The 27,293-nt window shown below is 41.7% G+C and overlaps 1 protein-coding gene across 2 annotated transcripts in view; it reads right to left on the bottom strand.

The window, feature by feature from the left end:
• Positions 1–15,570: 15,570 nt before the first annotated feature.
• LOC126424804 (diablo IAP-binding mitochondrial protein-like) overlaps positions 15,571–27,293 on the bottom strand; it is a 90,657-nt gene continuing 78,934 nt past the window's right edge. For both annotated transcript variants that reach the window (XM_050087595.1, XM_050087594.1), the window contains 4 exons: positions 20,415–20,542; positions 18,795–18,930; positions 16,103–16,228; positions 15,571–16,008 (listed from right to left, as the gene is read on the bottom strand). In XM_050087595.1, coding sequence (XP_049943552.1) covers positions 15,877–16,008; positions 16,103–16,228; positions 18,795–18,930; positions 20,415–20,542 — 522 coding nt within the window. In that variant the 3' untranslated portion in view covers positions 15,571–15,876. The remainder of the gene's footprint in view (positions 16,009–16,102; positions 16,229–18,794; positions 18,931–20,414; positions 20,543–27,293) is intronic.

Raw genomic sequence — 27,293 nt, forward strand, 5'->3', positions numbered from 1 at the left:
GGCTGATTCCAAGTGTGACTAAAAGAGGTACCATTGTTTGCATCACTTCAAAATTGTTTCCAGATCTGGCAGAAAATTTACACATCTTCATTCAGGCCGTATGTCATGATGGATAACGAAATCATATGTCAAAGGTATGAGTTGCTGTTAATATTGTCCACAATGTCATTAATATATGACATTGGCAGCAAGGGTCCTAACACACTTCCCTGGGGCGCACCCGAAGTTATATCTACATTTGACGATGATTCTGCATCTGAGATAACATGCTGTGTCCTCCCTACCAAAAAGTCTTCAGTCCAATTACAAATTTCATTTGATACCGCATGTTCTGAATCAAATGTTTTTCAGAAATCAAGAAATACTGCATCTACCTGACTGCTTTGATCCAAAGCTTTCAGTTCATCATGTGGGAAAAGTATAAGTTGAGTTTCACATGATTGATTTTTTTCGGCATCCGTTCTGGTTGGCTTGGAGGAGATCATTCTGTTCACGATACCTCACTAAGTTTGAGTTCAGAATGTGTTCCAAGATTCTACAACAAATTGATGGCAAAGATGTTGGACAGTAGTTTTGTGGATTACTTCTACTACCCTTCTTATATATGGGTGTGACATGTGCTATGTTCCAAATACTGGTCATTGTTTTCTATTCAAGAGGTCTGCAATAGATTATAATTAAAATATGGGCTAAGTCAGCTGCAAATTCACTATAGAATCTGACAGGGATTCCATCAATTATGTTCAATTTTAATGATCTCAGCTGTTTCCCAACACCACTGACAATAATACTTATTTCATTCATCTTCTCAGTGGTACGAGGATTAAATTGGGACGGTTCCTTTGGGTTTTCCTTTGTAAAGGAACATTTGGAAACAGAGTTAAGCATTTCAGGTTTTGCTTTATTGCCCTCAGTTTCAGTTCCTGTCTCATTCACTAGGGACCAAACAGTAACTTTGGTGCCACTAACAGCCTTTACATATGACCAGAATTTCTGTGGGTTTTTTGAAAGATTATGTAGAACCAACACGAACAGTAAAATATACGAATCTAGAATTTCAAATTGGCACACAACTCTTGTACATGTGGTCTCACACAAATGAAAATTCCAAAATCAGCTTTTATGTGTAAATAAACATGTGAACCGCATGTTATTTTTCACTTAGCTGTTTCTGTGCACACTTCTACACTGGTGTGCTGAAGAAGAACACTGCAGCATGATCTTCCCTCATTCAAAATCACTAATATGTGCAGCACCATCAAAGCACATCTTCTGCCTGTTCCAACTAAACAATAATAAATTTTGTGGCATTTTCATCACCAAACTCTTATGAACCACCATATGGCAAAACACGATGTGGTGTCAGACCATAAAAGAACAAGAAGAAGCCATCTTGTTAATTCCAAGTCTTAAATGATGCACCTAAAATAATAATAATAATAATAATAATAATAACAATAATAAAACATGAAACATGATATGCACAAGGTGTCATATATGTCCCAAAATATGAATGGGTAAAAAGCAAAGGAAAACATTTGGTCTGTGAAAGCTTGACACGATATCAAATGGAGGATTATGTGCTACAATTTTAAGTTCAGATATGTTAAACTCAGTAGAAAACATGCTAAGTTCCACCTATAACTAATATGAAAGACACTTGTGATAAATATAACTGCCTCCATAGGTCACTAAAGTGCGTACATTATAAAAGTCACCAATTATATAGGAATAAAGGAGACGACTCGACGAAAAGCAGAAGCACTGTGTCTGTGTCGTCGATAGGCACACGAACAAAAGGTACAGAGCTTGGTTTGCTTTTGAAATGCACTTCCTTCTTCTAGCTGTAGGGAAAAATAAACACATAGCCTACACTTGCAGTATTGGGTGGAGGGGAGGGGAGCAAGTTACCTTAGGTTTACACCAGGAAGGTTACAGGAGCAATGGATTACAGAAGTGATGGATTACAGAAGCGATGGATGTGCTGTAATGATATCTCCCATCTGCGCAGCTCAGGAAAGCTGATGGTGGTGGATATGATCCAGATGGCATGGTTTGTGAAGCATCCATTGAAATTTGGCATGTTGTTCTCTGCTGCATGTTGTGCCCCACTGGGTTGTCCACCTTGTTCTTCGGCAACAGTTTGACAATGGCCATTCACTGAAGTTGACAGTTGGTTGATTGACATATCAATGTAAAACACTGTGCAGTGGTTGTAGCAGAGCTGGTATATAACATGGTTGATTTCACAGGTGGCCCAGCCTCTGCTGGGGTAGGATAAGCTTGTGATGGGACTGGAGTAGGTGGTACTGGTTGAGTGGACTGGGCAGGTATATTATATTATAAAAGACAGGAATTATGAAAGAGTGTTGGCGATGTCACTTTCTGTTTGTGCTACGTCAAGATAATAGTCATTGTGTTAAAATAAAACAGTTACAAAGATAAAATAAAATTATGATCAGTGAACAAATCTAAAATGGAAGAGAATCTCGCAATTCACACATCATTTTCTTCAATCTTGCACATTGGTGTGGTGCTTTTGTGAATATTCCACTAGAGGCATCGTTTTTTGTGGTTTGAGAACAAGTACAGCTTGCAGTTAAAACTCCGCTGCTGGGCTGTAATTGAGCAGCATAAGTTGATCCCTGACACTTGCAGTGAGCTTGGCACCAGTTCTGTAGACAGCTACGGTTTTTGCTTGCAGCCATTAGCACTTCACAGTTGACAGTGCTGCGAGTTGTCAAGGATCTCCTAATTCTGTCCCTACTACAGTCTCACTGTTGCCGGGCTGGTACCATCAGTCGGTGTACCCCTCGTAACAGCTTAACTGTTTCGGCATGTGTATGGTAGTATGTGTCTATAAAATGTCTTTATAAAGTTAAAATAAATCTATGACTCTTTTAATTGTTTTGTTCATTGAGCAGAATAGCTGGCCACAAACAAGCGGATTTTAATGAGGGGCCAGATGTTTCTTACGGATTATGGAACACCACCATTCCCCACCTATGCATTAGTGGAGACTTGACCTTATGCCCGTCAACTGCAGTTCTCGGAACTGGTGATTTTCTCATTAGATGGGCACATATGTGCAGATTTCTGCGGTGGGCCACATTCGGGAAGTCGATGACTTTTCCTGTGGTCTTAACAAGACAGCAAGTTGTAGTTGCTTCCAGTATGGCAAAGTAGCTGACCAATGACCATATCAAAAAACCATTGCACTGTGAAAGATGGACCTCGTTTGTGGAAAATGACCCATGAATGGTACGCAAACAAAATATTAAAAAAGTAGTGCAGATGGAGAGATGGTTGAAACATGCCTAGACGATACTCCAACTGTGGACCACATTGTAATGACAGGGTATATATGCCCGGCGACAACCGGGAGATACAGGAAAAAACCGGGAATTTTTGCATCCGGGAGAAACCTGGGAATTTTTTTGGAATTCTGGAAATTTTTAGTTCTTAGTTAAATTTTTGTAATTTTGACTGGTAAGAACTGGTACTCTAACAAAGAATATTACTGTACCCCACTGCAGAATAACACTGTAGCAATAACAAATAACAGAGAGAAAAATCCAAAATAAAACTATATTTGCAAAGGAAATTTGCCATTTACAACAACAAAGACAGCGCGCACGGGGAAGCGTCTGCCAACAGCAAAATGCATCAAAGGCCTATCACGCCTAAGCTTCCACATTCGCGCATACGCAAAGCAGACTGTGTTGTAGTGGGGAGGGGGGGTTGTCTCCAAGTAACCCATGTCTAAAAATACATTTAGTGATTTTGCTGCTTCCTCTTTGATTACAGCTCTCAGGTCAAATGGCAGGAAGCTATCAAGGGAATTAAAATACATTCACATAATTACGGAAAGCTAAAATATGTTATTAGTTCCAGTTTTCTTATTTTATTTCCACGGGTATAGCAGTCAAGCAATGAAGTAATTTCTGTCGGTTAGCTAAAGAAATATGGCTTTTATAAATATTTTCTGCTGAGGCAGTCATTTTATTTGAAGTGAATTATCTTCTGGCACGTATGGCATTATGCCATAATAAAGAAGCAAAAATGAGGTAGTACAGAACTGGTACTCCAAGAAAATAGACATCCCGAGAACCACACTGAAAAGCTTAACACCAGTTTGGGGGCATACTTCATTGTGAATCTGGGCATAAGAATGCGCATTTTAGGTCGAATTATGCATCTTAGTATGGTTTACAAAATTCCAATGCTCTTGGAGTAATTCTGATGTCCTGTTTCTTTTATGACGTAAGATCTCTTAATGCTTATACGTACAAACTTACGGGCTTCCTACGTTATCGTAGCTGCGCACGCGCAATAACGCCTATTTTCTGGCTCTGGCAACTGCTGAAACAAACCTATTTCTGAAAGGTTGCAGGAAGAAGCGGTACTTTCAAAGTAAATTTTCTTTTACGCAAGCTAAATTATGTTGCGTGTGATAATATGTAGTGAATGTCTTACACCACAGAGCGTTTGACTCTTGTTTAAAGCGTAACACTTTGAAGATCAGCCACTGAGAAGAATTTCGAGCCCAGCAGACCAGACATTTTAGACATTATTTTAAATTGTACTGGTATATTTGTGTGATGCATTTAAAGTGTATGGCAAACACACGCAAAGAAAGACCACTATTACATGTGAAAGTTTCTCTCTCTTGTAGCTTATTAACCTTAAGCCTAGTTTACAAGAAGACACTAGGTTGCAGGCAACTGCGCATACGTGCGGCGCGTTTGCCCAAGTCGGTGGTAAAACTAAATCTTGTGGACAAACTGAAATATGTAGTGGGGAACGGAGAATAATGTTCGCTTTTTGGATATCTATGCTTTACATAGGTGTTTGTGGGATTTCAGTGATGCTGCTTACAAAAATAAGCAACATATTGCTGCTCATGAGTAGGTCATGTGCAATCAGAACATAGATGGTTTGACAATATCTGAACTGCAGGATAAAATTTATAGAATTAGGAGCACATATACAACTGAATTAAGAAAAATGCAAGCAAGTACAACTCTGGCTGCAGAAATGCTCTCGTCTACAAGACTAAAATCCCATCGTTCGAGCAGGCCGACTTTTTTTTATTTATTTAAAGGAATATTGCTGACAGGAGGGAGGGTACACAAATCAAGAAGCTGCATTCCTTATTCAATATTAATCTACTTAAAACGTCGTAGCATTGCTCCCCATTCACATATGGGTATTTTTGAATTTTGAAGTGTTTTAAATGTTGCGATACAAATGTATAACAATTTACCAAATGAAATCAAAGCAACAAAGAACCCAAGAGCCTTCACACGTAAGTTAAAAAAATATCTCTTGGACCAATGCTTTTATGCAGTTAATCGTTTTTTGAAAGGGGTTAAAATTGTAAACAATTTTCTAATTAATGTTCAATTAGGTCTGAAAATTATATACTGTGCATGTCTATGAAATATACTGGATTATTTTACTATTACATTTGTATTGGCTGTTTGTATTTTACTATACACCATTTGTATTTATTGTTTTGTTAAAGACAGATAATGTCCTCATTACAAAATAATGTTAAACCACTTCATTAAAAATTACTTGCAAATATGTTCTCTTGACCTGTCCAATATCATATGTACAACCATACAATTCTATGATTTGTATTGGCTGCTCTGTTTAAGATAGACAATCTCCTCACTACAAATCACCATCATCATCATCATCATCATCATCATTTAAAACTGATTATGCCTTTCAGCATTCAGTCTGGAGCATAGTCCCCCTTATAAAATTCCTTCATGATCCTTTATTCAGTGCTAACATTGGTGCCTCTTCTGATGTTAAGCCTGTTACTTCAAAATCATTCTTAACCAAATCCAGGTACCTTCTCCTTGGTCTACCCCGACTCCTCCTACCCTCTACTGCCGAACCCATGAGTCTCTTGGGTAACCTTGCTTCTCCCATGCGTGTAACATGACCCCACCATCTAAGCCTGCTCGCCCTGACTGCTACATCTATAGAGTTCATTCCCAGTTATCTTTGATTTCCTCCTGCCATTGTTCCCATCTACTAGCACCTGCAATCATCCTAGCTACTTTCATATCCGTAACCTCAACCTTACTGATAAGGTAACCTAAATCCACCCAGCTTTTGCTCCCATAGAGCAAAGTTGGTCGAAAGATTGAATGGTGCACAGATAACTTAGTATTGGTACTGACTTCCTTCTTGCAGAAGAGAGTAGATCGTAGCTGAGTGCTCACTGCATTAGCTTTGCTACACCTCGCTTCCAGTTCTTTCACTATGTTGCCATCCTGTGAGAATATGCATCCTAAGTACTTGAAACCGTCCACCTGTTCTAACTTTGTTCCTCCTATTTGGCACTCAATCCGTTTATATATCTTTCCCACTGACATTACTTTCGTTTTGGAGATGCTAATCTTCATACCATAGTCCTTACATTTCTGATCTAACTCTGAAATATTACTTTGCAAACTTTCAATCGAATCTGCCATCACAACTAAGTCATCCGCATATGCAAGACTGCTTATTTTGTGTTCACATATCTTAATCTCACCCAGCCAGCCTATTGTTTTCAACATATGATCCATAAATAATATGAACAACAGTGGAGACAGATTGCAACCTTGTCTTACCCCTGAAACTACTCTGAACCATGAACTCAATTTACCGTCAACTCTAACTGCTGCCTGACTATCTATGTAAAGGCCTTTAATTGCTTGTAAAAGTTTGCCTCCTATTCCATAATCTCATAGAACAGACAATAACTTCCTCCTAGGAACCCAGTCCTATGACTTTTCTAGATCTATAAAGCATAGATACAATTCCCTGTTCCACTCGTAACACTTCTCCATTATTTGCCGTAAGCTGAAGATCTGGACCTGACAACCTTTAAGAGGCCTAAACCCACACTGATTTTCACCCAGTTTGTCCTCAACTAATATTCGCACTTTCCTTTCAACAATACCTGAGAAGATTTTACCCACAACACTGTTTAAAGAGATACCTCTGTAGTTGTTACAATCTTTTCTGTTTCCATGTTTAAAGATTGGTGTGTTACTGCTTTCGTCCAGTCTGATGGAACCTGTCCCGACTCCCACGCCATTTCAATTATCCTATGTAGCCATTTAAGACCTGACATTCCACTGTATTTGATGAGATCCAACTTAATTTCATCCACCCCAGCCGCTTTATTGCACTGCAATCTATTGACCATTTTCTCCACTTCCTCAAATGTGGTCCCATTTCCATCATCATTCCTATCCCATTGTACATTGAAATCTGAAACATTACTGATCCTATTTTCACCTTCATTGAGCAACTCTTCAAAATATTCCCTCCATCTGCCCAAGGAATCAACAGGATTCACCAGCAGTTTTCCTGACCTGTCCAAAATACTTGTCATTTCCTTACCTCCCTTTCGAAGACTGTAATTACACTCCAGTATGGTTTTCCAGCAGCTTGACCCTAAGTCTCCAACCTGTTTCCAAAGACTTCCCAAGATTTCTTCTTGGATGCTGCAATTATCTGTTTGGCTTTGTTTCTTTCTTCAACATAACTTTCTCTGTCTACCTGAGTTCTAGTATGAAGCCATTTTTTATACGCCTTCTTTTTCCTTTTACAGGCTGCCTCGACTGCTGTTTGCTTCATCCTACCTTTACAAACTACTGTTCCAAGATATTCTTTAGCCACTTCTAGTACTGTATCCCTGTACCTTGTCCATTCCCTTTCCAATGACTGTAATTGACTACATTCAACTAACTGGTACCTTTCTGAGATCACTGTTATTTCCTTATCCTGAAGTTTCTCCACTCTTATCCTCCTACATATGGACCTGACCTCCTGCACTTTCGGCCTCACAGTACCAATTTCACTGCAGATTAAATAGTGATCAGTGTTGTCGGAGAATCCCCTGAATACACATGTGTCCCTCACAGCCTTCCTGAACTCCTTGTCTGTTGTTATATAGTCAATGACAGATCTGGTTCCCCTGCCTTCCCCAAGTATACCGGTGGATGTTCTTATGTTTAAAAAAGGAGTTTGCGATTACTAAGCCCATACTGGCACAGAAATCCAAGAGTTGTTTCCTGTTCCTGATGGCCTCCATATCCTCTCCAAATTTACCCATAACCTTTTCATACCCTTCTGTTCGATTTCCAATCCTGGCATTAAAATCACCCATGAGCAGAACACTGTCCTTGTCCTTTACTCTAACAACTACATCACTGAGTGCATCATAAAAACTATCCATCTTATCTTGATCTGTCCCTTCACAATGCGAATATACTGGCACAATCCTAATTTTCTTGCTAGACACTGTTAAATCTATCCACATCAGTCGTTCGTTTACACACCTTAGTGCAACTACGCTGGATTCCATTTATTTCCTGATGTAAAGCCCTACACCCCATTGTGCTATTTCTGCTTTGACTCCTGACAGGTAGCCCTTGTATTCTTCCACTTACTCTTCTTTCTCACCCCTTACCCGAATGTCACTAACAGCTAAAATGTCCAACCCCATCTTACTTGCAGCCTCTGCCAGCTCTACCTTCTTCCCAGAGTAGCCCCCATTGATATTAATAGCTCCCCATATCGTTACCGTTCGTTTGCCGAGTCGTATCTTAGGAGTCCCTGGTTTGTCAATTAGAGGTGGGACTCCGACACCTCCAAAGGTCCGAGGCATTTTGCTCTTATTGTTGCCAGCGTCATATTTAAAGTACCAGGGAAGCAGGTTGCTAGCCATACTTGCCCCAGGTCCCACTGAGTTTTACCCCTAACGGTTGAGGGACTAACCGGTGGATGGTAGTCTTTGCCGTCTGAGCACAAAGGTGGCCCCGACTCAGAATATGTCCGAGATGCCCAGCCTTATTCCAAAGTAACTGGTATCCTGACTGGCAGGACCACTTACTTGGCCACTCATACGTTGCCCGTGGTTTATGAACTAGGACATGACAACAAGAACCCACACCACGAACCACTACAAAATAATGTAAAAATAAATTTGTAAAAATTACTTGTAAATATGTTCTCTTGACCTGTCCAATATCATACGTACAACTGTACAATACTATGATTGCCTAGATCAATAAAATACAATACAATACAACTCTATCACACAACTTGTGCGACGTGCAGCTGCCGAAATTTTCATTTCAGACGATTCTCAGGTACTCACAAACTGACAAAACTGAAGTGTATACTGGTTTCGCCATGTCTACAGTCATATACGAAAGTATTTGTGTGAAACTCATTTCACGCGACGAGTGGCGCAACCCAATGTCGTCGTGTATACTAGGCTTTAGAGACCACTATATGTGAAAGCTTAGTTTTCCTTGTAGCTACACTATGCATATTAATTTAAACAGTTAACTTTTCCTGTGTGTGTGTTCGCTCTATTTAACAGTGATGTTGCTTGGCTGACTACATCACATGTTCTGCTCTGAACATCTGCTGTCATTGGCTGGTAAGATCACGTGACATGAGCTGTGCGCTTACAAAAGGACTTTGCAATCTAGATTTCAATTCTTCGGAAACAAACATGCTGTGTTTGCTGGAAGTCGAGCATATCGCAGTATGAAAATATGCAGCTTACATGTTGCTGTAGATCAAAGATCTCTCTCAAACAGTTGATAAGTTTGACAATTCAGAAGGAAAGTATAGTGTCACTTCTCCTAGGAAAAAGTGTATTTTTAACCGGGAAATCCGGAAAAATTTTTCGGGATTTTTTTCCCGCGTATACACCCTGAATAATACCTAAGCTACGAAATTTGAGATCAGGAACATTGAAGCAAGTGGAAAACGAAAGGGAACAAGTGTATAAGTCACTAAAGTTCATGTACTATGATCATTACTCTATTAAACATTACTGTGTCATATCTGTAATTTTACAAGTATTAACAGTTACTTTCATTTACAAAGAATCACGAACACGGTCTTCATAACATACCAAATTTTCACAATTCTCTGGGAAGTGTCGATCATTAAGAAAGCAAACTTCTGTCCTGGTGCAATGCCCACCAGGCCACAAGTGGCTATACGTAACACCAAAACTCACAGCACCTGAAGGAGACTATAGGATTGGTCCTCGAAATACTGTGCATAAAATGGAAATGACAACTCAGCTGAACACCTGGAAGTATGGCGTGATTAATTAAAATACAATTTGTGTACAAGGTGCTCCCTATCACCTAAAAGTGCTTCAAAATTATACAGACTCATTATTAAGTACCTCTTCTATGGAACGTATTGCTGGAATATTGTCTGTTGGCATTCCATTTTTTCACTCATTTTGTTGATTCTTGCCATGAGCATTTAGGTAATCATCCCACCAATGCAGCAGGTTGAAGATAACAATTTGATAAAATACCATGTCTTGCTGTGTGAAGAAGTTTGTAACTGCCTGCTGCACTTCCTTGCGGACAGGAATCGATTACCCTTCAAGGGTCTAAAGATGTGGTAGTTGCATGGGGAGAGATCAGGACTATAGGACAGGTGCTGGAATGTCCCCACTTGAGTTGGTGTAACTTCTGCATTACAACATTTGCGGTAAGGACACGTGCATTATCATGAAGCAGCAGAACCCCGTGTTGCACGCCATTCCACAATCGTGGTTTTCGACAGACACGCTGCCCAGTACACATTCTCCGTTCTCTGATGTGTTTGTCCTTTGGCAGCCAAGAAAAGAATGATAGTACATTGGTCCTGTTTGGAAGCATAAGAAAGATACAATGCCAAGTTGCATGTACACTCCAGCAATGCCCTCCAATGAACACTTTTGATTGCCCCTTATACTATCATCCATAATAATTTCTTGACAACGTGAGTGAGTTTCAAAATCCAAAAATGTACTACAAACAAATAAAGTCTTTAAAACGCCATACTCTACAGTATACTTTCGGCAAGGCACAGTCACAACCAAAAATTTGTTGCCTGTGGCCTGTGTCCCTAATGGATAAAGCATGAAAATCTGTGAATTTATGGCACACACAAAGGGTCTCAGCTTTCGGGTAGATTTGAGAGATCAGATTTGACGGGAGGGGGGCTGCATGTTAATGGATAATGCAGGGCCTAAGATTAGCAGTCTGGATCTGTGCAAAATACCCATGGAACATCACTTTCAGATTTAGCCCAGTGCAGAAATCCACATATGTGTGGCCAGCCTTTGTCCGACTTCTTCAAATGATGTGTGAAAATTTCAAGTTCCTCAGTACAGTAAGGAAATGGCTATTTGGGGCTGTATCTATTACTTCCACTAGAACAGCACATGTTAAGTTTGCAAAGTAAGTTATTATGTGTATGCAAAAAGTACATTCTATACTTCAACAAATTATTATCAGTGACATAGATCTTTAGCTTGTATTCTTAATTCACAATGAAGAGAGCCCATCATAGATATCAGAGTTAATGGCTCAATGGTGTATAACTTCACTTCGATCATTTGCTGATTTACACACTGTGTTCCATAACCTCATCACAAAGGAGAGACTTTAGGAATGTGGAATGAGTCTGTTATTCATTAATAGTAAGAACGAGCTAAGGTACACTATTGCTGTAAGGTACACTAACAACAAATTGACTAGGGCTAATTTACTCATACTGGTAGCGATGGGAATTATTCCTCTCTCTCAGAGAAAAAACAGGTACAGCTCCTCTTCTACCACTCAGCCGTTTCTTTTTTAACTAATTTTTCAAGGACAGCATTTATGTAGCTTCACACAGAGTACTATCAACTGTGTATGTACTTGTGAAGTAGAGGTGTTTATACAGAGTGCTTCCTTGATGATGATGCAACTTTCACAGATGATAGAGAAGGATGAATTTATCAGTTTGAGGTAAAGGACCATGGTGTCTGCAGCTCGTGGTCTAGTGGCTAGCATTGCTGCCTCTGGATCACAGTGTCCTGGGTTCGATTCCCGGCCGGGATGGGAATTTTTCTCTGTGCGGGGACTGGGTGTTTGTGTTGTCCTCATCATTTCATCATCATGATCTTCTTCATTCGCTTTACGAGATGGCAACAGGAAGGGTATTCGGCCGCCCCTTAAATTGACCTTGCCAAATCTGATCATAACCATGCTGACCCTGCGAAATTGTTGGACAAAGGCATAAGAAGAAGAAGAGGTAAGAGACCATGGTCCAGAAACAACAGAGTAAAAAGTTGTAAGTGGAAATTGTTCTGATACCTCTGAAAGTGTACCGGTACTGTTGCTGCAGTAGAAGAGATGTGTTTCACAGTATTGAAGATAAGCAAGTGCTCATAAGGTATGCATTTTAGAGCCCACATTTTCTGGATTTTTTTTCCTTGTTTTGGTCCATACTACCACCTTTGAAAGTTGCCTACCCTACAATCTGACAACAACAGTACCAGTACATACACTGATCAGCCAGAACATTACGACTATCACCCTACTATCGATATAAACCCATACAGGTGATAGCAGCATCACCTGTCAGGGAATGACTGCTAATCAGACACATCCACGGTGCATGTAACCTCAGCAAGCATGTTGTCTGTGCGTAGAGAGAAGAAGGTGCACAAACTATCTCAGTTTGACCGAGGTCAAATTGTGATGGCCCAGAGACTTGGCATGAGCATTTCAAAATCTACACAACTTGTCATAGGTTGGGCAGACTGGTAAAACAGTACAGGCGCAAACTATGGCGGAACTAACATCAGAGTTTAATGCTGGGCAGAGTACAAGTGTGTCTGAACACACAGTGCACCACACACTCCTATCAGTAGGCTTTCGCAGCCAACGACCTGTGTATTTGCCAATGTTAACACCAGCAACTACGAATGAAATAGGCCCGTGAGTATCGGCACTGGACATTGGCACAGGGCAGAGCATTGCATGGTCTGATCAATCCTGATACCATCTTCATTATGCTTATGGGAGAGAGCAAATCCGTCGTCTTCAAGGGGAACAGCTCTTTGATAACTGTACTGCAGGATGGAGACAAGATGGTGGTGGCTCCATTACACTCTGGGGAACATTCACATGGGCATCCATGGGTCCAGTGGAATTTGTACAAGGTACCATGAGGCCCAAGGTTGCCGACCACATACACCCTTCATGACGACCATGTTTCAGTAAGGCCGTGGCACTTTTCAACAACATAATTTGCCATGTCACAAGGCCATGAGTGTGATGGAGTGGTTCGAGAACACAGTGCCAAGTTCCATGTGACATTCTGGGCCCCCAATTCGGCAGATACGAACTCGATTGATCGCATCTGGAATGTGGCTTCAGAGCTCTTCACCCCTTCCCCGGGGATTAGTTGACTTGTGTGTGCCAATGTGGTGTCAACTCTCTCTCTCTCTCTCTCTCTCTCTCTCTCTCTCTCTCTCTCTCTCTCTGGCAACCTACCAAGGCCTTAATCTGTTGCCGCTGTTATCTGTGCCAAAGGTGGGCATGCTGGCTATTAGGTAGGTGGTCATTATGTTCTGGCTTATCAGTGTATATTCCATTGTCAGAAGTATTAGAACAATTTTTACGTATAACTTTTGACTCGGTCATTTCTGGACTGCCTTGCCTCAGACATATATTTACCCTTCTCCACCATTCTGGAAAGTTAGTAACAGCACCACACAATCACCCTGTATAAAAATTAGTTATGTGGAATTTGTATCCCAAAGGTTAAGAAATTGTAGAAGTGGATAGTGAGGTACTTGTCTTTTACTTTGTTTTTGAATATCTCGTGATTTTCAGTTTCCTACCTGTCTGCTAATAACTTGTTACAGACTTTTGCACCAGAACCTAAAACTCTGTTCTGAACCATAAATAGTAATGTGTAGTCTGTATACAAATTGTTTTTACTGTACTCCGTTTGTGAATTGCACAGTTCATCCTAAATTAACTCTTATTATTATCAGCAGTAAAGAAGACTACTCACTGAAAAGCAGAAGTGTTGAGTCATCAACAGATGAAGAAAAAAAGAAACAACAACAACAACAACAACTTGGCAGCTTTCAGTTAATTGTTCTTGGAGCTAGAGCGAGGGGTACGGACGCGCACGCACATCCGCACATACAAACACATGCCTATGCCCATACATGGTGCCAGCTGAACGAACAATACTAGTGCTGTATTTCAGCAGATGGAGTACATTAGAATTGGGGGCTGTGTTATGTGGGATGGGTAGAAGGGGAGAGAAGATGAAGAAAGGGGATGAGGTTGTGGGTGGATGGCGTAGGGAGGCAGCCTGTCTGCCAGCTAGGAATGCGGGAGGGAAAGGGGGCAGGTGCACAGGCTAGGCATGTGAAGCAAAGTGGTCACAGCCACTGGAGAGTGGTGCACATTGAAGGTGGTGTGGGGATGTGAACTGGAAGAATGTGACAGAATGGAGGAAGGGGAAATTGTTGGGTGGTCCGCTGGACTGGAGGGATGGTATGTGGTACAGATTGCAACACAATTGTAACAGTGCCACAGAGCATCACGAAAGTTGCGCACGGCCATGTCGGTCGGAAGTAGTGAGGCGTGTGTATAACAAAGGCAAGAGGTAAAGTGTCATCATGCGCTGCTCCACACCAGCTCGAACAACCATGCATAGCCGAAGCACCTGACACCCCTCCCTCATGCAACCCCAACCCCTCTCCCTGTCAACCTTGTCCATCTGCCAAAATGCAGGACTGGTATTGTTCATCCAGCTGGTACCGTGTACGGGCACAGAGGTAGGTAGGCAGGTAGAGAGCGAGCGAGAGAGAGAGAGAGAGAGAGACACTCTGTCAACACTTTTGCTTTATGGTGAGTGGATTCCTTCCTTTACTAAACCACAAATATTGCCTGGGAGCATGTGTACTGGCGTGTAAGAGGCTTCAAAATGTTCGGTTATTAACTTAACACTATATTTTTACTGTATGCTTATAAGAATAAATACTTTTTGGACGTTGGCTGCATTGCCCCAGATGATTGTGCCATATGACAAGTAACAATCCCATCAGCACGTTAGCACAATGAGATTTCTCAGTATACAGCAGACAGAATTAAGCTTTTCAATTAATGCTAGTGCCATCTCTGGCTGCTAATGAACTTCACACAATGAGAATTATCCTTATGTGCCCATTGATCTCTACTTCTTATACCTGCTACTCATTTTCATTTGTTTGGAATTACACAATATTATTTTTTTCTTTGATTAAGGATTAAAGTGTTTCCTTTGAAACCGGTTCAAACTTGTTCCATTATTTTTCTGGCTGTGTCTTCCTAGGCTCTTTATTGGTACATTTGTGTCATTGGCAAACCTCAATTTTTGAAGAGTCCTCCAGATGGGGCCAGGACCAACACCAAATCTTGTGGGATGGTTTTGACACTTTATTTATACAAAAGATGCAAAAAAAGTCATGTACACAGCCACTGGAGTGAACCATGTGCTGATGACATGTATACATTGTCTGACATTTTAAATACTGGCAAATTTTTTTCTACTTTATTCTTAAAGATCGTTCTCATTACTTATTAATAAGTTTATAACTATATTTAACTCCTACAGTCTGTTCTAGGAACATAAAGATATAGTAAGAGTCACTGTCAAAATTATTGAAGGCGAAACAGTTATTTTCAGTCTACAACTAGCTTAACATAAGATTTATATTTTATTATATAATTTTCTTTCATATATTTTTGTATTTTGCTGGTAACATGACAATACCAGCTCACACTTCTTACTGAATGATAAAGTATGCTTTAGAATGGATGTAATGCAAAAGCACACATTGCACCTGTCAGAATATATCCCACTCTTGTTGAGTATTTTTAGTACCGGGACAAAAACCAACCAGTTTACAATATGTGTAATTTATTCCTAGATAATACAACACAGTAGGATTTACAGCCAGTACTACCAACTAAATGCAGGGAACTAAGAAACCCAGATCTACTCTTAAACATCAACCCCTTCTTCGGATCTTCTTTGATCTGTTGCTGCTGCCTTAGTGTAGTTTACCATAAATCTCTCGTGTTCTTTCAGATAGGTATCTTCAAGTTTTTTTATCTTTTGCCTTTCAGCATTCCACTGAAAATGAAAAGGAAATTTAGTCTTTCAATTCATGTGTACATCATTATTTTGCCTGTCCCTACACTACAGTGAGATGGATGAACAAACTAACCATCTGTTCTGCATAATTCAATCTTTCACACATTGCTGTGCTTATAGTTTCAGCTCCAGCCATGTATGACGCCTCAGCTGCATCAGTGGCTAGTCTCATCGCGTACACCATGAAACTCTCAATCTCCTGAAACATGAAGCTTGTTAATGTGAATCTGGTAATTAACATAATACCCATAGCCACGGTAATATACACAGTTTTTAATTTTAGCACACTAAACTATCACTTATTACAATGTGCATGCAGTTACCAGTACAATGTCAATTATCGACAGTCTCTTATTATGAGGAGGGGGTTTACATGGAAATGCAATGCAGTCATATTCAGTTAAGGAAGATTACTGAAATTAGATTGGGAAATAACATAGCAAAAGTAGTAGACATGTTTTGCATTTTGAGAACCAAGACAACTATGGCAAAAGGAAAGATGTAAAGTGTAGACTGGCAATGGCAGAAAAGCTCTCTTAAAAAGAGAAATATGTTAACAGCAATTATGAATTTGTGTGTGTGTGTGTGTGCGCAGGGGGGACGGGAGGGGGGGGGGGGGGGGGGGGGCAAGCACTTGCATTGTGTGTAGCCTTATAGAAAAGGGAAATGTGCTTTTACATAAAAATGCTGAAGACTTCATTGGTAGTTGGATAATTAACAAAGAAGTTAATTGGGTGGAGAAAGAGCTTCATGGCACAGCTTGGCAAAGAGGGACATAAGCTGCTAGGATGAATTCTGAATTGTCAATTTGATAATGTAAGACATTGTGGAGGGTAAAAATTGTAGAGGGAGACCAATACAGTATCTAGGGTGCAGGTACGAAAAGACTTGCACACAACAGACTAGTGTGGGGAACTGTTTTGATTTTGCGCCAAGAACAATGTGCTAAGTGCAGCCATGAGCACGTGGTAAGTAACAATTGTACATGTCATTTCAAGATGAATAGTAAAGCATTTTTCATAGACAACAACTGCTGAATGAAATATAATGTACAAGGAGGTACCCAAAAGAAACCGAACTAATTTTTTGATGGACAGAGCTTTTGTAGTGCCGTGTTTTGCTGCTAGGAGCACTTAGTGCGCCGAGTGCCATTGCTGGAGGTGGTGAAGCCTAGTTTCTGCAGCGTTTATAGTAACAACTGTTTGGTGTGATTGCTGTTTTCGCAATGGCCAATTTCCTGAACACTATGCGGCAGTGAAATTCCGCTTTTTCCTTGGATAAAGTGGAACAAAAACTCTCGAAATGTTAAAAATGATATAGAAGGACGATGCTATTGGGAAAACTCAAGTATCTGAATGGTTTTCCTCTTTCAGAAATGGTGAAATGTCACTTGATGACAAACCTCATTCTGGTCATCCTTCCACGGCCCGAACACATGAAAATGTTGAAAACATTCATGTGATCATCATCAAAGGTCGATGATGGACCACTGAAGAAATTTTGGAGCTGTCGACAGTAACTTGGAGTTCAGTGTAGCAAATTATTACAAAAGTTTTGGATTGTAAAGGGTGTTTGTCAAATTTGTGCCACGACTGCTAACTGCTGAACAAAAACCAGCTCTTGTGACCTCATGCTGTGCTTCAAAAGGAGAATCCTGAAATGATCCAAACATTTTTTTTTTTTGAAAAATTATCACAGGTGACAAAACTTGGTGCTATGCTTAAAATCCTGAATAAATGCGACAATGGAGCCAGTGGAAGATTTCCAGTTTGTCTCACCCCAAAAAAGCTCATCAGGTGAAATCGAACATCAAAACAATGCCGATTTCGTTTATTTTTTCAGTGTGTGAGGAGTTATCCATTCAGAGTTTGTTCTGCAGAGTCAGGCAGTTAAGCAGTTTTTCTACTTGGAAGTTTTGAAAAGACTGTGCAGCAGCACGTGGCGGAAGCGGCCTGATTCGCAGCAGTCGGGTGACTGGTTTTTCCATCATGACAGTGCCCCTGCTCACACAGCCCAATCAACACAACAATTCTTGACCAAAAATGGTATGACCCAAATGTTACCATATTTACAGAGTAGTTCTGTGGAAAATGTGTCTGGAGAGGGGTACCTGAATTTCTACCTCGCTGCTAGTATTAGTTATGCTGTAAAGCTGCTTCATCAGTAAAATGAATCAGTACCTGCACATGGTGTTGCAGCGACTCACAATTCAATAGATAGGAACAATCATAATTTTGTATGTGGAACATTAAAATTTTTATTCATTTGCAGTGAGAATAAATTCTGCCAACTGAAAAATGGCTTCTTTTTCATCCACATTTTTCTGAATTGTGGGTGCAGCAGAAATGCATTTGTTGTGAACAACAGTTTCACAAAAGTTGTTGAGAAAACACAAGTAAATAACTTTAAATTTAGAGCTCAATGGCCAGGACTGCACCTACACGATCTTTTCACAAATAGTAAGAGCATTTCTGTTACAAATGCCGGGTAGCTGCTTCAAACTTCTGTACATATAATGGAAGTGAATGCTTCAGTTTCAAACAGCTCTATACTCACACTCACTGAAAACACACCACACACATAAATGAAGATTCTAATTAGTTACTGTCCATATAACCACCTCCTGAAATATGTAACATTCTTCCTGAAACACACTAGCAAAACCACAGAACACTCTACTTATAACTATAAGTCTCATGTAAGAAAATAACTTCCATGCAAAAAGTTATGAGTGAGAAACAGGAACAAAAGTATACTAATCATACCAGTAATGCATCCCGTGCTGAATTAAGTTCATCTCGAATAGAAACCATGTCATCCCACAGCTGATCCTGGCATGGACTGCCAACTGCGTGCCTTAAAGTTTCATCCATATGGTCCATCATGTGTTCCATAGCATTCCTACCAAAAAAAAATCACCTTAACAAATTTTAAAAGTAGACAAGTGAGCGTGTGTATTTTGGCATATAGAATAATTTGAAAAGTATTTTGCTTATTATAGTATTGGCAATTACTTGAGTAGTTTGCATGTTTACTGCAGTGCAACTGAAAAAATGAAGGTCTCACATCACTTGAAAGCTCCTATCCATCTTCGCAGCCACTCAAGAAGTGTCAGCTTGCTTTGCTACCACTACAAAAATCCTTAATTATGAATTGGGCAAGGAAGGGGATAGGAAATTCATTGCAAAAGTGGGATTTCCTTGTATATCTCTCTTGGAATGTGTAAGCTTCCTGAAAAACAAGATAGTTATCTACTGCTGAAAATACACATACATCCGAACTGAACATATAGGGAATGCTTGTAACGGGTATCACAACTGTGACATAAATAGTTATTTAGTCTACATCTCTTGAAGGAATAAAATACACTAGGACTATCTTTTTTAATTACATGCATTATCAATTTGTTGGTTTGTTCTATAAATTGATTATGTATGTGGTTCTAGGTTTAGAACTCAAAATTTTAAGAAATTCTAGAAAAGAATGGTTGCACTGTAAAATTGCAGAAAATTATTTTTTTTTCTTTCCTTCTTACTTCACCTTCTAATAGTTATTTCACATATTAATATGTATTGTTTTAGAATATACGGGTTAAAGTTTAACATATAGGAAATCCTTGCTACTCATTATTTTTTCATATTTTTTACTCTGCCTAAAGTGAATTTAAGCTTTCAAGTTTTAATGGAAATGTGATTTTAATCTTTCTTCTTTTTACAACAGAAGTAAACTTTCTGCTGTGTCCCAACAAAGATTTTCTTTCATTGGACAGAAATAGACAATTCTGTATTGGAAGCAAGTGCATGTAATGGGGAGGGGGAGGGGTGAATCATAACTGAAGGAGGACAAGACTCGAACACAGTAAAGAGTTTAAAATGTATATAGATCACAGCAGTAACAAAGAGTTGAAGCGGCTTGCACAAGGGACAGTAATGTGAAAAGCAGCGTGAAACCAATCCTCGGACTGAAGACTAACACATCACCACCATCTTTCAAGAATAGTGCAGGCTCAAATTCCAGAGTCTTCCGAGGTTTCCTATTTTATCTTTCCTAACAGCACCTGGCATTTTATATCCTTAAATATAGACAATACCTTAGCTTGTAGAAACGACGGTTAGTTAATGTCACACCCGGTTCACTTTTAAAATACCAGTCTCTTTCTGTGTGACTGCGACGAAGAAGGAAACAAAATCCATGTCAGTACTATTGCCCCTTAGAATACATCTGTGTGAATTTCAGACCACCTTTTCTGGGAAACGGCTTTAGCCCACTGTTACTATGACAAATGTTTTGTGTGTATAATTGCAAGAAAATTGTTATTGCAACCAAGCTCTGATTTAGTTATTAAAGTTAAGTATTCAGCAAATTAAATCATACAAATTACTTGCCTGTACATTTCACTGCTCTCCATTGCTGCTGCAAGTGTCTGCGTCAGCAACTGAGTAGCTGCATCCACTGTTACAACTGTTGCTCTCCGTATCAGGTTCAAATTGCTCAAGTCAGCTGGTTCAGGGAGCTGTAGAACACATACCTCATTGGTTGGTCATTTCATGTGAGATGGGTAAGTGTATACACACTTCAGTTTTTGCGCAAACGTGACAGAAATATCATGCTGCTCCTATAGAAATAATAAGCAGTACTCTTGAACACTTGATTATTTTCTTAAACCTTCTCAGAAAAGCTACACATGTGATAACTGAAATGTTAATTTCTAAATAAGTTTATTGTATTAACAATTTCAACAAAGAGGATAGTTTCCAATGTATAATGAGCACACACATTACTGCCTTTTAATTCCATAGTGTCTCATCAATGAAAATCGAGTATTTATGTGAATTCCAGCTGCAAATACTAACACACTGTGGATCTCGTCCAGAAGGAACCCTTTCTGAGTCAAAGTATGCGGTAACAATAGATAAGTAAATCACTGGAACTCAGTCTGCACACTGCATGAAGAATAAGCTGGTACTGTACTGGTAAATAATACCTATGCTTACACCAGCCAAATGGAACCTAGTACATTAGAAGGAAAGTCACTACTCTGAAAAATCTGCTGCTTTCTTATTTAGATCACTTTGCAGCTGTTTACTTTCAACAAGTATAGTAATATTTATTTCAGTACATTGGTATTTTTCAAAGAAAATAGTTACCTATTTATGCCTGTTTACAATTTGCAACTATTAGCTGCGCAACTTTACAGTGAATACTAGTACCTGTCATATGAGCAACAAATCTTGATAATCAGAGAATTTATAGGAATGTCTGATGAAGTACGTAGTAACTTTTCTTTCTCATTGTCTGTTACACACAATTTCTTGCTTCATATTAGATATGGGCTTGACAAATACCTCTGTACCAGAGCACATAACTGCAATTTGGATGCTAGGCAAGGAGGTAAACACTTTTATTTCATCCAAAAACTGCTAGACTGATTACCACACCTACGCTAAATATCAAAAGTATGAGCATATGGAGTGCTGAGGAGAATTTGTGACTGGATTGAGGATGTCCATATAAGGAAGACGCAGTATGTTATCATGGATGGGAAGTCTTTTACACATGCAGTAAACTTCAGGTGTGCCCCAGGGAAATGGACCCTTATTGTTAATGTTGTGTATTAATGACCTTTCAGACAATATTAATAGTGAATTCAGATTCATCTTATAACGAAGTTCTATATGAAGAAAAAAACAGCACAAACTTTCAATCAGACCTTGATAAAATTTTAAAATGCTCTAAAGATTAGTAACTTACTTTAATTGCTCAGAGAATTGTGCACTTCACAAAAGGAAAAGAATGTAAGTAGTATCCTTTGAGTACAATATCAATGACTCTCAATTGTAATTTGCCAATTCATACAAATACTTGCTTGTAAAGACTTGTAGGATTATGAAACAGAACAATCACATATGTTCAGAAAACACTCTCTACAAGCAACATTTCTTACATAACACTTGTGTGACCCATCCTAGAATATTAACCAAGTGTGTAGGACTCTTGCCAAACAGAACTGATGAAAATATATAAAGAAGGGGAGCACACATAGTCATAGGTTTATTTGACTCTCGGGATACCATAGTTAAAATGTTGAACAACTTAATCTAGCAGACGCTTGAAGATAGATGCCAATTATCCTACGAATGCCTAATCACCAAGTTTCAAGAACTGAGGAATACCCATCAGCCCCTATGATTATTCCCCTAAGGAAGAGATTAGACTAATTATATGGCACACAGAGGCATTTAAGCAGTCATTCTTCATACGCTGCTGGAATGGGAAGAAACCCTAACATGTGATACCATGAACTGCGACTTGCAGAGTATGTATGTGGATGTTGATGTAGTTATAATAGAGGGAAACATTCTGTTGTGACAGTGCCACGACATTTACGAGTGCCGTCACGTCAGTACGCGCAAACGGCGATAGAGGCGCTCCGCAACTCAGCTGAGCGCGGGAGCGCCACCTAGCTACGAACGGCGCCGGCCGCATGTCACAGCATGGCAGTCGAATGACCGATACGGAATTGGTAGCATGTAACCAGCTATTGTTTCTACGTTTGTATATCCACGCAATTTATTAGTGATTAAAGGTTATAACACTTTTTGGCGACGAGGTCGGATACTTTTGTTCCTGCGTTGTGGATTTGTGTGTTCGTGTCGGGGCAGACATGGAACAGCTTATGCAAGCACTCATTGAACAGCAAACACAGCTGACAGCTGCTATTCAGGCGTTGTCGACGTCGCTTACTCATCGTATGTCTTCTTCTTCTCCGCCTCCGTTCCCTCCTTACGACGAGGCCGCTGAAGACTGGGAGGATTATGAGAAGCGTTTGCGGCAACACTTCTTGGCTTTCAGCGTTGTCGACACTCCTATGTGTAAGTCGTTATTTCTATCTTGGATTTCCCCACGGATCTATCAGCTGCTATCTCAGTTAGCCCCGCTGCGGGAACCTGCCTCTCTGTCCTTCCAAGAAATGTGTGACTTATTGTCTAACTATTACCGAAAAAACACCCACGTCGTTGCCGCCCGCGTGGCGTTCTACCGGTGTCGTAAACAGCCCCATCAATCTTACCGGGCTTTGGCGGCGGAACTACACGGTCTGAGTAGGAAATGTCAGTTTGTCACGGACACTCATCATGAGTCTTATGCTGATTCAATGGTTAGGGATGCTATTCTACGGCTTGCTCCTGATAAAGAAGTTCAGCAACGTGCCTTACAACTGCCAAACCCGTCGTTGTCGGAAGTTCTAAGCATCGCTCAATCTTTTGAAGTGTCTCACGCTGCTGGTGAACAAATAGACGCTTGGTGTGATGTAGGCGTTGTACAGACCACTTTCGACACGGACAATTTGCCTGTTTCCCAGGGGACCGACGATGTGGCGGCGGTTCACTCGTGTCAACAACGTCACGTTGGGCCTCCACGCTCACAGCGAAAACAGCAACCACAGAAGCAGGTTTGTTCCGCACTTCCTTCTTGTCCACGTTGTTTTGTACAGCATGACAGGGCCACGTGTCCAAAACGTTGGGCCACGTGTAATTCATGTAGGAAAAAAGGCCACATTGCTTCTGTGTGTCAGTCCCCTAAAGTTCCTGTCAACGAGGACGAGGCATCGGACATGGATGTTAACTGTGTGCTTTCTCAAACAAATAAGTTGTTTGTTACTGTTCGTGTTCTGGATAAAGACATTCGCATGCAAGTGGACACTGGCTCTGCAGTAACGCTCATTAATTCTCGCATGTATTTGGAGTTGGGTTCCCCTCCCTTGTCTCCAGTTACGCGAAATTTGAGAACTTATAATAAACAGAAAATTCCTATCGTTGCCCAGTTTGATGCTTCCACTGCCTACAAGTCTGTTGTTAGACCCCTCACGTTTTATGTGGTGCATCATGCGGGCACTGATAACCTGTTCGGTTATGATGCTTTCCAGTTGTTCGGGTTCTCCATTGATGATGATGTGCACCTCATATCTGAGGATATTCCGTATCAACAGCTGGATGGATTGTGTTCTGAATTCTCGTCCGTGTTCTCTGCTGCTCTGGGTCGGGCCAAGGATTTTGAAGCCCACATTACTCTTAAACCTACAGCTCGCCATAAGTTTTTCCGGGCACTCCCTATTCCGATGGCGTTGCGTGCGCCTGTCACGGCTGAGATAGACAGGTTAACAGCTTCAGGGATTCTCCTTCCTGTTACCTCCAGCGAATGGGAATCGCCAATCGTGGTGTTGTCTAAACCAAACGGGAGTCTGCGATTGTATGGTGATTTTAAAGCCACTGTCAACGCTCAGAGCCTCACTGAAACGTATCCTCTTCCCCGTCCTGAGGAGTTATTTACCAAGCTCGGTGGGGGCCAGTTCTTTTCCAAACTTGACTTATCGGAGGCGTACCATCAGTTGCCGTTGGATGCGTCTTCCAAGGAATTTCTCGTCATCAACACTCCTTGTGGGTTGTATCAGTACCAGCGGTTACAGTTTGGTGTTGCTAGCGCGCTGGCCATTTTTCAGCGGTTTTTGGAACAGCTCACGGCTTCCGTTCCCGGCTGCATAAACTATCTGGATGACATTGTTGTCACGGGGGCCTCCACTGAGGAGCACCTTCGCAATTTGCATTCACTGTTTTGGGTTCTGCATTCGGCTGGGTTGAAGTGCAATCTGGACAAGTCACAGTTCTTCCAACCCTCCATCGTGTACCTTGGTTTCCACTTGTCCCGTGAGGGTATATGTCCTCTACGTCAGCATGTTGCGGCCATTACCGCTCTACCCCGGACGTCTACGGTAAATGAACTTCAGGCCTTTCTAGGCAAGATTGCTTATTATCACAAATTCATTCCATCCTCGGCGGCGGTAGCTCATCCCTGCATCAGCTGTTACGCAAAAACGTTCCTTTCTGTTGGTCCGACGAGTGTGAGCAGGCTTTTGTCCACCTGAAGGCCCATTTGCAGTCGGCGCCTTGTCTTGCCACATTCCGTCCGGGTCAGCACTTGGTTCTGGCGACTGACGTGTCCCAGTATGGTCTAGGGGCTGTTCTCGCCCATCGGTATGAGGATGGGTCGGAACGACCCATCGCCTATGCTTCCAAGACCCTCAACGATGCGCAACGGCGTTATTCTCAAATCGAAAAGGAGGCGCTCGGTATCATTTATGCTCTAAAAAAGTTCAACGTTTTTTTGTATGGTTCTAAGTTTCACCTCATCACCGACCACAAGCTGCTGATCTCTCTGTTCAGCCCATCGGCGTCGCTTCCGGATAAGGCAGCTCACTGCCTACAATGTTGGGCCTTATACTTGTCTCGTTTTCACTATGAGATTCACTATCGCCCCGCGGCCCAGCACGCCAACACTGACGCGATGTCGCGTTTGCCGATGCGCCCCGCCCTGGTTTTCGATCAAGATGAACTACTCTGTTTCCACATTGATGAGACAGAACGTCATGCGGTCGAGGGTTTTCCGCTTACAGTGTCACAGGTCGTGTCGGCTACTGCGCGGGACCCGGTCCAGCGTCAGGTGATCGGTTTTATTCAACGGGGTTTGCCGGACAGGACCAAGGGCCGGGCATCGGATCCCCTTCACAACTACCATGCCTTGCGCCTTTGTCTGTCTGTTCGTGATGGTGTTGTTCTTCTGGCCACGGATGGCGCATCTCCACGGGTCATGGTGCCAGCCTCTCTTCGCAAAGATGTTCTCAAACTGTTGCATGAAGGCCATTGGGGGATTTCTCGGACTAAGTCCCTGGCCCACAGGCACATTTATTGGCCCGGTATTGATTCGGACATCGCCCACATGGTCGCTGCGTGTGGTCAGTGTGCTCAACAACTGGCTGCACCCTGTACAATGCCCTCTCCGTGGCCTGATCCGGCGCAGCCATGGGAACGGGTGCACGCTGACTTTGCCGGCCCCTTCCTCGGCACTTATTGGCTGCTGTTGATTGACACCTTCTCAAAGTTTCCGTTTGTTGTTCGATGTCCGTCGCCCACCACTGCGGCAATGACGACACTGGCTTTGTCCAAAATCTTTGCGCTAGAAGGTCTTCCATCCACGATCGTCACGGACAATGGCCCTCAGTTCTCTTCGCAGGCCTTCCGTGATTTTTGTACTGGACACGGGATTCATCAAGTTACAGCACCGCCCTTCCATCCGCAATCGAATGGGGAGGTCGAGCGCCTTGTCCGATCTTTCAAAAGCCAGATGAAAAAATTCCTTAGTGATTTTTCCACATATGACGCTCTGTTGCATTTTCTGAGTTCTTATCGCTTCACGCCTCTGGGTGATCGCAGCCCTGCTGAACTCTTTCATGGCCGCCAACCATGCACACTACTGCAGCTGCTTCACCCTGTCAGGCCTTGTACTGTGTCCTCTAGTGCGGGAAAATACTCGGTGGGCACTGACGTGTGGGCACGAGGGTATGTATCTCGCCCTAAATGCATTCCAGGGGTGGTCAAGGCTCTTCGCAGCCGCCAGCTTTGTGAAATACGTACGGACAACGGCATGGTTGTTTGCCATTACGACCAGATGCGCCCACAAGTGGTGGCCACGCCGGTGCCACCGCCCCTTCCTTCACCTCCACCAGCCCAAGAAGCCAGTCCTGTCGCTGCTGCCGATCTCCCATGCGTGTTGCTGCAGCCGACGTCGCTACCGCTTCCGAATACGCCGGAACCGGCCCTAGTCACGACGCCGCCTTCTCCGGGACCCATCTCGCTGGAGCACACCCCCAGGTCCACGACACCTATGGATGCTGCTCCGGAGTTTTCACCCATCATCTCGTCCAGGAGGCACGTTCCACGCACGGGCTTCCGTCCTGGACATTTTCGACCGTACTCTCGTGTTTCTCCGCGGGATCTTTTTTTTTTTCAAGGGGGGAAAAGTGTTGTGACAGTGCCACAACATTTAAGAGTGCCGCCACGTCAGTACGCGCAAACGGCAATAGAGGCGCTCCGCAACTCGGCTGAGCGCGGGAGCGCCACCTAGCTACGAACGGCGCCGGCCGCATGTCACGGCACGGCAGTCGAATGACCGATACGGAATTGGTAGCCTGTAACCAGCTATTGTTTCTACGTTTGTATATCCACGCAAATTATTAGTGATTAAAGGTTATAACACATTCCATGTGGGAAAAATATATCTAAAAACAAAGATGATGAGACTTACCAAACAAAAGCGCTGGCAGGTCGATAGACACACAAACAAACACAAACATACACACAAAATTCAAGCTTTTGCAACAAACAGTTGCTTCATCAGGAAAGAGGGAAGGAGAGGGAAAGACAAAAGGATGT

This window comes from Schistocerca serialis, chromosome 10 (assembly GCF_023864345.2).
Source record: "Schistocerca serialis cubense isolate TAMUIC-IGC-003099 chromosome 10, iqSchSeri2.2, whole genome shotgun sequence".
Lineage (NCBI taxonomy): Eukaryota > Metazoa > Arthropoda > Insecta > Orthoptera > Acrididae > Schistocerca > Schistocerca serialis.